The following is a 13583-nucleotide window of genomic DNA, read 5'->3' on the forward strand; positions in this document are numbered from 1 at the left end:
CCAGAGGCATCCATTGTCAATGATCCTGACCGAAGACCAGCATTTGAACATGAGAGAAGATTTAATGCACAAATTGCCAACAAATTCGCTGTCATTATACCGAACAGCACCAAACCTGAAGCAAGATCACGGCACATTGTGTTGAAAGAACGAGGAGATGATTTGCAAATAATTTCAGAGTCCCATTGCTCATATAACAGCTTTCAGTATGTACTTTTCCTTCCACTTGGAGATTATGGCTGGTATGATCAACCCTGAATGACAAACAAGAAGAAACTGACGGCAATGCGTTATTATGCGTATTGAATAATGAACCACAAGAATGAGTTTAATAAACTTCTCAGAGGAGGATGTCTATTCCAACAATACTTGGTCGATATGGCTGCTAAGATTGAAAGTGAGAGGCTGAGCTACATCCGAATGAATCACGCAACCTTAAGATCAACAACATACAGAGGCCTGACTGAGGCATTGAGTGATGACGATGATTTCAGAAACATCAGAAGGCGCATCACCCTCTCCTCAGCATTTGTCGGTGGACCAAGATACATGATGGAACAAAGTCAGGACACCATGATGTATATACGGAAGTACAGTAATGCTTCATTGTTCATTACAATGACATGCAATCCAAACTGGCCGGAAGTCCAACAGCATCTTTTTTCTGCATTAGCAACCAAACAATCGGCCGGATTTAATCACGTGAGTGTTTAACTTGAAGAGAAAGTTGTTTACAAAGTACTTCAGTGGAATAGATGGTCCCTTTGATTGGTGTATCACTTACATTGTAAGTGTGGAATACCAAAAGCAGGGTCTGCCTCACTTGCACTGTCTGCTGTGGCTCGATGAAGCATCCGTCGAGACCACAAGATTATGATAGATTTGTGCAAGCAGAAGCACCAGACCCAAATGAAGATCCAAAGCTGCATGAATTGGTCTTGAAGCACATGATACATGGTCCACATCGCACCACTAAATCACCATGTTGGTAAAATGGTACATGCAGTAGGAGGTAACTGAAGCCATTTATTGAGCATACAAGGTGTGCGGATGATTTATATCCTGCATATAGGAGACGGTCTGTGGAAATGGAGGATTCAAAGGTCATCTAGTAGGATGACAAAGTCAAACTATAACTTCTAAATGAGTGATCCCCTATGATGCACAACTATTGAAGCTGTTCAATTGTCATCTAAATGTAGAAATATGCTGGTAGAAAAAATGTAGAAATATCAAGTCCATCAAATACATGATCAAGTATACTATGAAGGGGAGTGATCGGGCAATTTTTGGAGCAAATAGAGAAGACAAAATCACACAGTATTTGACAGGCAGATATATTGGGCCCTCTGAAGCTGTTGATTGATACTGGGATTTCCAATTCACGACTTCAAGTGCACCTTCTCCAACAGCATCAAGTTTTCTTTCAAGATAATGCCGCTGTGCAGCTGAACAATGATATGACAAGAACCACTGTAACAGAATTCATGGATCTTTGCACTCGCGATCCATTTGCAAGAACCCTGTACTATGCGGATATTCCCAGATTTCTTACAAATGGAGAGGAGAACTATCAAAGATCCTGATATCATGATCAATGAGAGGCATCATGAACAAGGTCTTCTGTATTTCCAAGAGAAACTTGAAAACTTGGGCAAGACATTTGAATAATATAACTTGCCGACACCAAGTAATGGTACAATTACTCAAAGTGCTGGCAATCTGGAATTACTGCATGAACTGCAATACAACAGAGACGAACAGCAGGAATTTGTTTCACAGAAGCAGCCTCTATTGAATTATGAGCAAAGAGAAGAATATGAATATGTGTGCAACTGCTTGGAAAGGAATCTCTCAATGATTTTCATTGATGTTCCAGGAGGAATGGGCAAGAAGTTTATCATCAACTTGATTGTTGCTAAAGTTAGGGGAGATGGAGGTGATGCTGTTGCTGTAGCGACATCAGGTATTGCAGCAACATTGATGTCTGGTGGTAGGACAGCGCATTCAAAATTCAAGATACCCCTCAAAGTCAATGAGTAACATTGATAAAGACACCAATGCTGCAAATTTACTTCAAAATGTGAGGCTTATTGTCTGGGTTGAGTTCCCCATGATTAGGAGGGAGAGCTTCAAAGCGGTGGACCGTATTCTCCATGGTGTATGTGGCAAGAATAAGGCCTTTGGGGGTATTTTAACCATTTGCTGTGGCGATTTCCATCAGCTTCTAGCACTTGTCACTGCTGATCTGGAGAATTCATGCATTAAAAAAATCCTACTTATGGAGAAGTTTCGTCAAATTTCAATTGAAGAGAAACATGCGATTGAGTGAGGGAGAAGGGTGATATTCTGAGTTCTTTTTGGATGTTGGAGAAGACAAGATTGAGAAAAACGGAAACAATGAAATTGAATTTCCTGAAGATATGATTCTGCCAGCAAAAACTATGGAAGAATGTATTGATTTCATCTACCTGACATGCCACAATCCTGCAGAACTGTTCTCGAGGAATTCTATCTTGGTTCCTCTCAATGAAATGATGCGAAAAATAAACTTCACATGCCTTAGACGCTTCCCTGGAATCATGAAGGAATACTGATCCTTCAATGCCGTAAGTGAAGGAGCTAGCCCCACTAATTTTCCAACAGAATTCCTCGATTCAGTCAAACTCTCTGAATTGCCACCACATAAACTGGAATTGAAGAGGGGATATCACACTATTTCAATGAGGAACTTGGATCCACCAAGGCTTTGCAATGGAACGCAAATGATGGTGGAAGAACTGCACGACAATCTAATTGTAGCAAAGATAAACATTGGTGCGTTCAAAAATGACATTGTCATGATCCCAAGAATTATTCTCAGTTTATCAGAAGGGGAAGATGTCCATCTTCAGTGGAGTCAGTTCTCAATGCAGTCGTGCTTTGCTATGACTATACATAAGGCGCAAGGCCAAACCATGGAGAATGTGTTGAGTTATTTGGAGAAACCAGTATTCCAGCATGGTCAGCTGTATGTGGTTTTAAGCCGGGGAAAAAGAAATGAAAACGTTAGAGTATTCTTGAAGGGTGGCGGATCAACCAGAAATGATGACACCAAAAGTGTCCTTCGTTAAATGAGGAGGAGCTATATTTTCTTGCTACACATCTTTCTTCTTTAATAAATTGAGCTTTTCTTCTTTAATTTCCAAAGCAAAGCAATAGAATTCAGGGAAATTTAATGTTCATTCTGGTCACATCAGACCACACTACCTTTCTCTCAAATGGCTCACCCGGTTGTCTAGTGATCATTAAAGTTGAACTTGAACTTCAACAGATTGAGTTTCATTTCTCTCGGGGAAAAAACTGAGTAGTGACCTAAGATCTTTATAATTAAGAAGGGTTCTGTAAAAAAAAGATGCAGAGAGAACATCTCCATTTGCGCAGAGCAGTATTCGAGACTGTAATGATGTGGCTCAGCAAGAAATCCAAGTGGGAATTCAGGAATAGAAACATATTTATTTAAAAAGTGCTGAGAAAATGAATTTACTGCTGCAGGAAGTGTGTGAAATGAGTATTACAGGATTTTTTTTGAAGGTAGAGTGAGCATGTGGTGGAAAAGGAAACTAGAGAGTTCTGCTTATAGATTTAGGTGGGCTAAGTAGAGGGCACTCATGGAGCATTAACCACAGCGTGGTAAAGTTATACTGAATGGATAATTTCTGTGCTGTATATCCAGTATATCTAGTCTTGTTTAAAGGTTCTTTTCTCAGATCAGTATGGAAAAAATCATTTTTACATCATGCCTCTCATGACTGCATGTCTTCAACATTTAATGTCACACTGGATCTCACCGATATGGACTTTAAGGTAGTCCACAGGTATGTATTTAATTCAGTATTATTGTTTGCCCTTTCTGCCATGAATTATGATCCTAATCAGTGTTAACGGGAGCTGGTCCCGGGAGTCTGGGCTGCACTCAGACGTTGAGGATGCAGTACCTCTGAGTGGTGATGAGGTGGTCAACTCTGGCTACTACCTATTCTGCACTGGGTCCTTTTCATATCACTTAGCAGATGGAACAGCAAACTTGCCAAGGGTTGTTGATGGCAAACAGATAGTTGCTGTATTATAACATCATTGGAAAAACCCAGGAGTCAGACGCTGGTGTCATAGGATTGCTGTAAAGTGGAAAACAAACAAAACATTTTGTTGCTTATTCACCTTGCAAATAACTGTCTGATCCATCGTCAAATTCACCTTCTTCACTTTGTGAATCTGTGAGGGGATAACAAATAAAATTTAATAAAATTTTAACTCTTTTCCTCAACATGATAGTTAATTGTACCACATGATACAATTCCAATGACTGCTTGGCAAAAGCTTTAAAACACTTAAGGGAGCCATATTTCAGGAGGAAATAGGGCCTAGATTCTGCCCAACAAGAAAATCGGAGAGAGTGCTCCAGCTGAAACCAGCTACAAATACCACCTAACATTGTCCAACCCAATCTAGTGAAATTCCAGAAGAATTGCCTCTGGATAATCCGTTGGCACTATTTCAACATATGAGGTAATATTAATATGATTTCCAGGAACATATTACCAGTACCCGGGCCACAACTATTCCTGACCTATATCACCAGTTTGTACAAGTAGACCAAGTATCATTTTTCCAAGTTTACGTGTTTTCTGATGGTACAAAGCTGGGTGGGAAGAGGATACTAAAACACTTCAACAGAATACAGCCAAGCTGAGTGAGAGGATGAGGAAAAGGTGGATGTAACATGACATAGAAAAATGGGGTATCAGTGTAGCACAGCAAATAGTTCAGATGCCTTACAGTTCCTAAAACATGGCTCTGATGCTAACCTTTTGTGCTAGCTGTGTGAAACATGCACATTCCCCCTGAAACCGTGTGGGTTTGGTCTGAGTGATCTGCTCCTTGCCACATCCCAAAGGTGTGTAGGTTGGTAGGTTATTGGCCATTCTAAATAAACTCCAGTGTAGACGGGTGGTAGAATCTGGGAGGGGTGGAGCAGGGGTCTGAATGCTCCATGGGCCCCATCAGTATCCATTTCCCTCCTGCTCCTCTCACACAAGCTATCATTGACTTTGTAGGATCTACAGCCATATCTGCTTCCATGGTACTTTTCCAGTTTGAACACCCTTGCACTCTTGATGAAACCCAGGATGAAGAATGACAACAAGCTCTTTTCAAGTGATTCCTTTTCAGCTGTCTGAACTTCCAAAGTAACATTAATACCACCTCTCCACCACACCCACCTCCACCCACTCCCTCTTCCATCAACTGCCACAATGGAAGCTCAGTACTCATCATAAAATTGCTCCTTTATCTATCCCGCTGCTCTTCTGGAGAGTTTTCCTCCTTTGATCTTCTCACACTGTTCCACTCCCGCAGAGTTCATTTAAATGCCCATCCTCTACCACCTTAGCTAAGGATCATCCAATTTTTCACTGCAATACTTTCACTGCTTTGTATCTTGTTTCCTCTTCCCCCCCCCCACCACTGTATTAAATGATTTAAACCTCCATCATTTTCTATCATCCCTGATCTCACTGCATTCGTATCTACTATATGGAAAGCTCCTGTAGCTCCCCACTTAATGTGGCCTTGCTACTCACTCTGTGTGGGTCACAGACAAGGTTTTCTTTGATAACGTCTTAGTATCAACTTCATTGCCTTTGCAGAGACCAGGCTGAATGACAATAAGAATTACTTAAGTGAAGCCTTCTCATCAACTCAGCCAATATATTCCTCTTTTCTACCATAATTTGTTCTACTGAAGTTTCCAGAAGTGGATAATCAACTCTTCATGTGAAATCACCTATTATTACAGCCCCATTATATGTACAGTTATCTACAATCTCTCTCCATATTTGTTGCCCTAATTCTTCCTGACTATTGGGGTGGGGGGGGGCTCTAATACAATCCCATCAAAGTAATCACACCCTTCTTATTTCTGAGTTACACCATGAAACCTCAGATAACTATTCCTCAGAATATCCCCTCTAAGTACATGATGAATTCTCTAATTAAAAAGGAATTAACCATTCTTTCTTACACCCACCTCAATCATGCCTGTAGCATCTGTACACTAGAACATTAAGCTGCCTACCCTTAACCATATTTCTGTAATAGCTATAATATCCCAGACCCACATACTATACCTTTCAATGCCCTGTTTCACCTGCCTTGCATGTCAGGTTTCTTATATTAAAATAAATGCAATTTAGCCTGGCAACCCCTCTTTCCTCCCCGTCCTTCCTGAGCCTGTCCAGACTGCTGGATTTGTTTGCGTCAACCTCTTAATCAAGGTTGATAAATATGCTGCTCGATCTGCTGAGCATTTCCAGCATTCTCTGGTAGTATTCGCAGTAGACTGGAAGGAATCAGAACTCTGAATGAAAAGGAGCAATATTCAGGTCTCTAAGGAAAGAGCAAAGAACTTGGGATACATTTAGTCGGAGCCTTCACAGATGTTTGGATTTAAATAGACTCCTTCGGTTTAGCAGGGTTCTAAGGAATAGGGAGGTGTGTTTACAAGAGTAAATGGGCCAGGAGAGGTGAAAAGGGTTATGATGATAACTGAAGTTTAGAAGGACATGGGCCATACACAACCAAATGGGACAAGCTTAGATGGGCATCTCAGTCAGTACGCACAAGTTGAGCTGAAGGGCCTTTTTCTGTGTTGTATGATATACGTCTATGATTTGCCTCAATCTGTTACACCAGTACCTGGTGTTCTACACTCTATCCCCTCCACTCAGCAGTTCAGTTTAAGTCAGTATTTCCCAACCTTCTTTAGCCCAATGCCTCCCTAAAGCACTTTCATACTTACCAACATCCCTCTTAGGCACAATATACTTTGCAGCATCCCCATAGTCTAAAGACATGTCTACCATATGCTAACATGGGAAAAATGTTTCTGCTTTAAATTTTTATTTGTCTTTAAACCTAACCTACACAGCGCCTGTGCACTGTACAGCAGCTTCAATATATCAATGTGATCCTTGAGCTTGATGGTTTTTAGCAAGAGTTGAAATATCTGGTTCAAGTTGTGACAGCAAAAGGCTTAAATCCCCACATGTAACAATGTCCAACCAGTTTCTATTTTTTGTGAGTATGTGGTTCACTGCACTGAAGCCTCTTTCAAAAAGGTAGGAGAATGGAAATGCTGTAAAGAGCTGTTTGGCTTTTCTCCAAAGACCAGCTAACTTTGTATGACAGTGTAGCCACATATCACAAAAGCCAACATTTTTGAAAAAAACATTTTTGCTTCTTCATCATTCTGAAGTTCGATAATTTCTTCTTGCAAGCTTCTTCTTGTTCTTTCACCTTGCAAAGAAATGGGTTAATTACCCAGTATGGAAATTTCAGATCATTCAAATCCTTGAATCAGTTCTGAAAATCCTTCTTCATTGACAGCAGGTGTAAGTAGTACTCTTGCAAATCACCGTCTGTGAAAGAGAGTGCCATACTTTCCATGCAGGGAAACTGTGAGAACATTCTTCTCCCAATGTTTTGCTTACATATTTCCAATTTTCTGATAAAAGTGGACTCTACACTTTTTGGCTGGATTAAAGTGAAATTCTCACCCTGCGGTTTTATTTTTAGAATGTTCATTTTTATCATACAGATCAGCTAGGTATGCCATATCTCCACATTGAAGTTCAATCTTGTTTCTCAAGCTCTTGTCAACTTTCAGCAAGAGCTCAACCCTAGTGTCACAAAGATCAAAGGAATGTTTAAAACAGCAGCCTTTTGACAGCCAATGCACTTCAGTGTAAAGAAGCAAGCATTCAAACTCTTCATTGTTATCTGCTACTTAATGGAGGAGCTTTAATGTTGTGGATAGCAGATATTACAAAAGTCATGCTTGAACAAAGTTGCTGGCTGAGGTTTTTGGCTGTGAGATGTTGATGTTGAATTACACAATGGATTGCAAACAGACTTGGAATTTCTTTTTTTCATTAATAGCACTAAACGGGCATGGTGACCTGTCATATATGGTACTCCATCTATTGCACAACAAATCTACCTCCTCCCATAGATACTGTCTGGCCTGCTGAGTTCTGCCAGCATTATGTGTTTTTATTAAATCATGTTCCTAATCGGAATACTTTTATCCTCAATATACATATTAAGCTCACCAGAGATAGATTCTCCTTTTGATATTTGTTTTTAACTTTTTATGAAAGAGAATCTCTTCATAATCTTTTCCATTTTTGACAAACTATGCATATGCATTAGCAATGCCTCATTTTCTCACACAGTTGACTCAACCAGTTGTATCCTAAATTCTGCTTTTTGTAGCTCTGTGCATAGTTGATACACAATGTCTTCGCTCATTTTGTCAATACAACGAGCTACAGGATTACTACTCAGTGGAATTGATTTTAAAATACTGGGATCCATTTTGAAAACAGTAATACAACAGGCATGATTAATCTTTCACCAGTTGTATCAGATTTTCCACATTTAACTATCATATTGGAAATGTTATAAGAAGCAATTAGACCACTATCAAGGTCATTTTTAACTTTCTTGGCAACCCTTTTCGAATGCTTCTTTCTTCTTCTGGAACTGAGTAATACCTCAAGTAGCCTTTTCAGGATATCTTTTATGGACGTGCTCCTGCAATCTTGATGGTTTCATGGCTTCATTAGGCAGTACAGTATTACAAATAAGACACACGGGACGCCACTGATCTGATGGGAACAGAATAAAACCGTACTCCAGATCTGCTATCTCCAATGGGATCCCACAACCAAGCACATCATTTCTTCTCCCCCCCCCCCATATTCTCCGCATTCTGCAGGGATTTCTCCCTCTATATCAGTGAGACCCTACATAGGTTGGGTGACTGCTTCGCCAAGCACCTATACTCTGCCCACCAGAAAAAGCAGGATCTCCCAGTGGCTACCCATTTTAATTTCACTTGCCCTTTCCATTCCGACATGTCAGTCCATGGCCTCCTTGATCACTTTGTGTTTCTTTCTCCCCATCCCCATTTTTTACTCTGATTCCTCATCTTTTTTTCTCCAGTCCTGCTAAAGGGTCTTGGCCCAGAATGTTGACTATACTTTTTTTCCATAGAGGCTGCCTGGCCTGCTGAGTTTCTCCAGCATTTTGTGTGTGTTTCTCCAAATATGTAACATTGTATTGACACACTTTCTGTAGTTTTGGTGTCATAGGATTAGAATTCAAGGCTTCACTGCCTTCAGATTCATAGAGGTCACACTGTACATATTAACCTATCATTAACAGGCTAAATTAAAATAAAAAATTAACACAAACTGGGAATGCCTAGCAGATGTTGACAATGACAGTGAGCTGACACGGTTGGTCAGGTCTCATGCCTCAAGTTAGCCCCCCAAGAATCTTGAATGCCCTCCAATGGCTTCTATTTCCCCTAATATCCCTTTAGGACATGTAACCGCCCCTTTGGAGCAGTACTGTCCCCTTTGGGAATCACTAGCTTGAATCCAGCCAGAATATGAGCCCTCCTACTTCAGTTTGGGTGCAACCTGTCCATTTTGTACACGTCACATCTGCCCTAGAGGAGATCCCTTGGCCGAAGAATCTGAATTTTTCTGTCCTGTTCCAGCTTTTCAGCCGTGCACTCATCTGCCCTGTCTTCCAATTCCTTCCAACACTGGCAGGTGACATCAGGAATAATTCAGAGATTACAACTCTTGAGGTTCCATTTGTTTTTTTACGGTTCTTCCCAACTCCTGAGGACCTTACTTTTTTTCCCTACCCATGTCATTGATACATTCACCTCTGGCTACTCACTCTGGGAATATTCAGTGTCTTGAGTTGGCTGGCTCTATTATGCTATAAAATTACCACTTAGTAAGAAATACTGAAGTTTACCTTGATGGGAGCACTTTAAAATGGATTCCACATCAACTATCTAGTGTACACAATAGCCAGCATTAGAAAATTCAGACCATAATACTTTAACGTATCTCGAATGAATAAATAGACACATCATTGAAAACTTACGATTATTCTACTTCATTTAATGAAAGCCCCTGCTACTTAACATTAGATAGATTGTGATAACCACAGTCAGAAGGAATGAAAACATACTTAGGTACAGTAGGGAATATTTTTCTCCACTTTGAAGCCTTTTATTCAAGGAGTGCATCACCTTGGCACTGCCAAAGTTTTTGAAACGAGACTTCACATGGTTATAAAACCAGTCCAGTGACCCAGTCTTCACAATCCTGAAAAAAGCACAGGGGTGAATTTACAACCAGAAGTTTACTCTTTGACAAAAACCCATGTTTAAATTACTCAGATGCAGCACCGTCAGTTCCACTCTTAATGTGTCTTCAGGATCCGATTGCCAAATTTACTCCTATGGACCCAAATTTAACTTCTCTCCCTTTCATGCATCTCAAGCTGTCTCTTCACTTCCATGAACATATGAACATCAGCGTTGCAAACCTTTTCAGTTGCTCTTTTCTTTCCGCAGTCAACAGACTTTTAAGGTGTCAGATTCTGCATAATTACCTCTTAATTATCTCAAGGAATGAATTTGAGGCTTTATGCACAGGGTCCAGCTGCACTGCAAAACCAGGAGGATTCTTTCTTCCTGACTGTAACCTAACGATTCAAAAAAAATCAGCTGATCCAAAATCTGTCTGGCTCAACATGAGTGTTCTTTAGATAAGAAATCACTATGCAAATTATTCTGTGTGAAGTTATGGAGCATTATAACCCTTAAATTTAATAAGGCATTAAACAGAGCCTGGTTTCAGGAATTGTACATGGTGCTGGTCAACTGGTTTCACTCTAGATACTCGATCGGAATGGTGTGAGGAGTTGAACACATTAATATAGGTTTATCTCTTAGCTCAATATTGTAATATCAGAAGTGCCATTCTGCAGATGAGAACAATTGTTCTCTGCTTCCTCGCCGACCTTCACATCACTACAAGTGAAGATAGAATTTGAGCAGTGATTCTAGATGCACACAGTAACTAAAGTACATTACTCACTTAATATTTGTGGGTGAACGTCAGAACTGTTTTGTGTAGAGCACATCACCAACATTGAGATACTTGGCCATTTATATATATGTATTTTATAGGTGTTGGGTCAGACAGAAAATTGAGGGATCTATCTGCTGCTCTTCAGGTAATTCCACGTAATGTTTAAAGTCAATCAATGTTTTAGACTGGAACAGACCCTCACAGCAATGGCCGTTCTCTTTAACAGCCACTGCCAACACAATTTAGCCCACAGTGACTGTTTGATTTTCCAAAACTCAACATGCTATGCAAAATAAGACACATTCATTGTTCAAAGCATCCAGAATTTTATTAGCTACGGTTCAACATGTTTCAAACTGGGTAACATAAGTAATCAAGATGGGGCTGGAGCATGGCAACTTGGAAGCTGCTCTGTGAAAATCCACTCAGTACCTCTATTATTATTGTTTTATTCTTCATAATCTAAATTCTATGTCAACACTTTATTCTGCATTTTGTTATTGTTTTATTGTTATTCTTAATGTATAATGATTTGGTATGTATTCTGTGACAATAAGAAAGTAATTCCACAATAATCCATTTCTAATACAGAATTCCATTTTATGATTTAACAGGAATTCAGTTTACAACCTAGTTGAAACTAGATTTCAAATGTTTAGAAATGCATTGCTGGTTGGTTTGAAAGCAAATAAATTAATTATAGAGATAGAGCACAATAATGCTGTTAACAGGCGACCCTTGATTTACTATGGGAATATTTTACTCAAACTAAAGAGTAAAAGTGCAAAAGAAAAGCTTCACAAGAGTGTTGCTGGAGCTGGATGGCTTAAGTTAGAAGAGACTTGGGGAGATAGATGTGATCTTAAAGAAGTTTATAAAATCCTGAAGGTTATAGATAAGGGATTCTGCAGATAAGGGATTCACGAGATTCTGCAGTTGCTGGATATCCAGAGTAAAAAATACAAAATGCAGAAGGAACTCAGCAGGTCTGGCAGCAGCTATGGAGAGGAATAAACAGTCGACGTTTCAGGCTGAGACAGTTTGTTGGGACAGTCCAAAATGTTGACTGTTTATTCCTTTCCATAGATATGAGTTCCTCCAGCAGCTTGTGTGTGTTACTATAGATAAAGTGGATGGACACAGTAATGGATGGGTAGGGAGTGCCTAAAACTGGAGGACACTGATTTAAGGTAGGAGTGGAAAAACTTAAAGGGGATTTGATGCTTTTCACACAGAATGGAGGGTATGTGAATTACGTTGCCAGTGGAAGTGTTAGAATTACAATCTCAAAAGAGATTTGCACAGGCTCATGATTAGGAAAGGTTTTAGGAGATAAGGGCCAAATGCAGGCAAATGGTCTAGCACGGAACAGTACAGCAGTTGGGTTGGATGACCTGGACAGAAGGACCTTGTTCCATGTTGTATAAATCTATGACAAAGTTTAATGAGGCAGAGAGAAACTCTTGGTGAAATTTCTTAGATCTCATCTAAGAAATCATAAACTTGGCCCTTTTGAATTAACAGCTTGTAACAGAAAGGTCGCCTGAAAGTGGCACCGAAGTTCAAAGTATTTCACATCCATAAAAGAAGGAGTTCTAAAGAAAGAAAGAAATAAGGAAGTAAGACAACATTCAGGACAAAGTATTTTGAGCTTGGGAGGTAAAGAAAGTTTAGAAGAAGAACAGACAGTTATTATATTGGATTCAAGAAAAATAATGAATATTGAGCAGACTGAAAAATATTAAAAGTCCAATAAAAATTCCATCTGATTAGAAATTAAGATCAGCATGTTGTTTCATTTACAGACAGTCATTCTATCATCCCACCACAAGATGGTGATCAAGCTACAGGATAATTTCTGTGAAGGTGCTGCACAGCACTTTACCTATCCATCAAGGACACATTACAGACTTTGTTTTCAGCTGACCAGACTTTAATTCTCTCTACTGTTTCAAACAAGGCATCTTGCAACCTGGTAACAGTAAGCAAAGTAGGTACTAGTTACTTGTGCCCATAATCCATATGCATTCAATTTTCCTTATTCTGCACCAAATGTATCAAAACTGACTGAAATGATCCCACCCAAATAATTCCACTCCTGGATTAATCTTGTTTCTAAGAGTATAAATTAAAATTTTAATGTTAAATGTAATAGGAAATGTAATCAAATTCCTTTCAATTAACATTTTGCATATGATTTGTACTGATTTACTGAGACCGATATTCTGTCTCCTGTTTCTTCAAATTTGATTTATGGCAATGAGTATGAAGCAATCAAAACATTGAAAGTTTTCATGGTCAGGTATATTCTTCTTCCTCTCTAAGATATTGGAAACCAGTCAATAATTCAAACTAACATCTCAGGTACTTTATTATATAAAAGAAAATAATTTTCACACTCTCACAGAGACAGAGGCTCTCTGGCAAGTCCCACATTAGACAATGTGGAAGGAACAGAGAGCAGTTGGTCACATAACACAATTCTTAAAGTGACATCAGTAATATTAGATATGAAAACATTCCAGGACCCCACTTCGCAGGTTGTCTTTCACCTGTTAAACTCACCAGGCCACGTTCCCT

The 13583-nt window shown here is 39.5% G+C and overlaps 1 protein-coding gene across 4 annotated transcripts in view; it reads right to left on the bottom strand.

Annotated features, from left to right (window-relative positions):
- The window catches only part of mlphb (melanophilin b), a 117100-nt gene that overhangs the window by 48074 nt on the left and 55443 nt on the right, over positions 1-13583 (bottom strand). For 2 of the 4 annotated variants that reach the window (XM_059967057.1, XM_059967056.1), the window contains 3 exons: positions 10522-10614; positions 10096-10232; positions 4201-4254 (listed from right to left, as the gene is read on the bottom strand). In XM_059967057.1, the coding sequence (XP_059823040.1) occupies positions 4201-4254; positions 10096-10232; positions 10522-10614 (284 nt within the window). The remainder of the gene's footprint in view (positions 1-4200; positions 4255-10095; positions 10233-10521; positions 10615-13583) is intronic. The other 2 variants (XM_059967058.1, XM_059967059.1) reach the window with 1 other exon arrangement.

Source organism: Hypanus sabinus, chromosome 4 (genome assembly GCF_030144855.1).
Source record: "Hypanus sabinus isolate sHypSab1 chromosome 4, sHypSab1.hap1, whole genome shotgun sequence".
In the NCBI taxonomy this organism is placed as follows: Eukaryota; Metazoa; Chordata; class Chondrichthyes; order Myliobatiformes; family Dasyatidae; genus Hypanus; species Hypanus sabinus.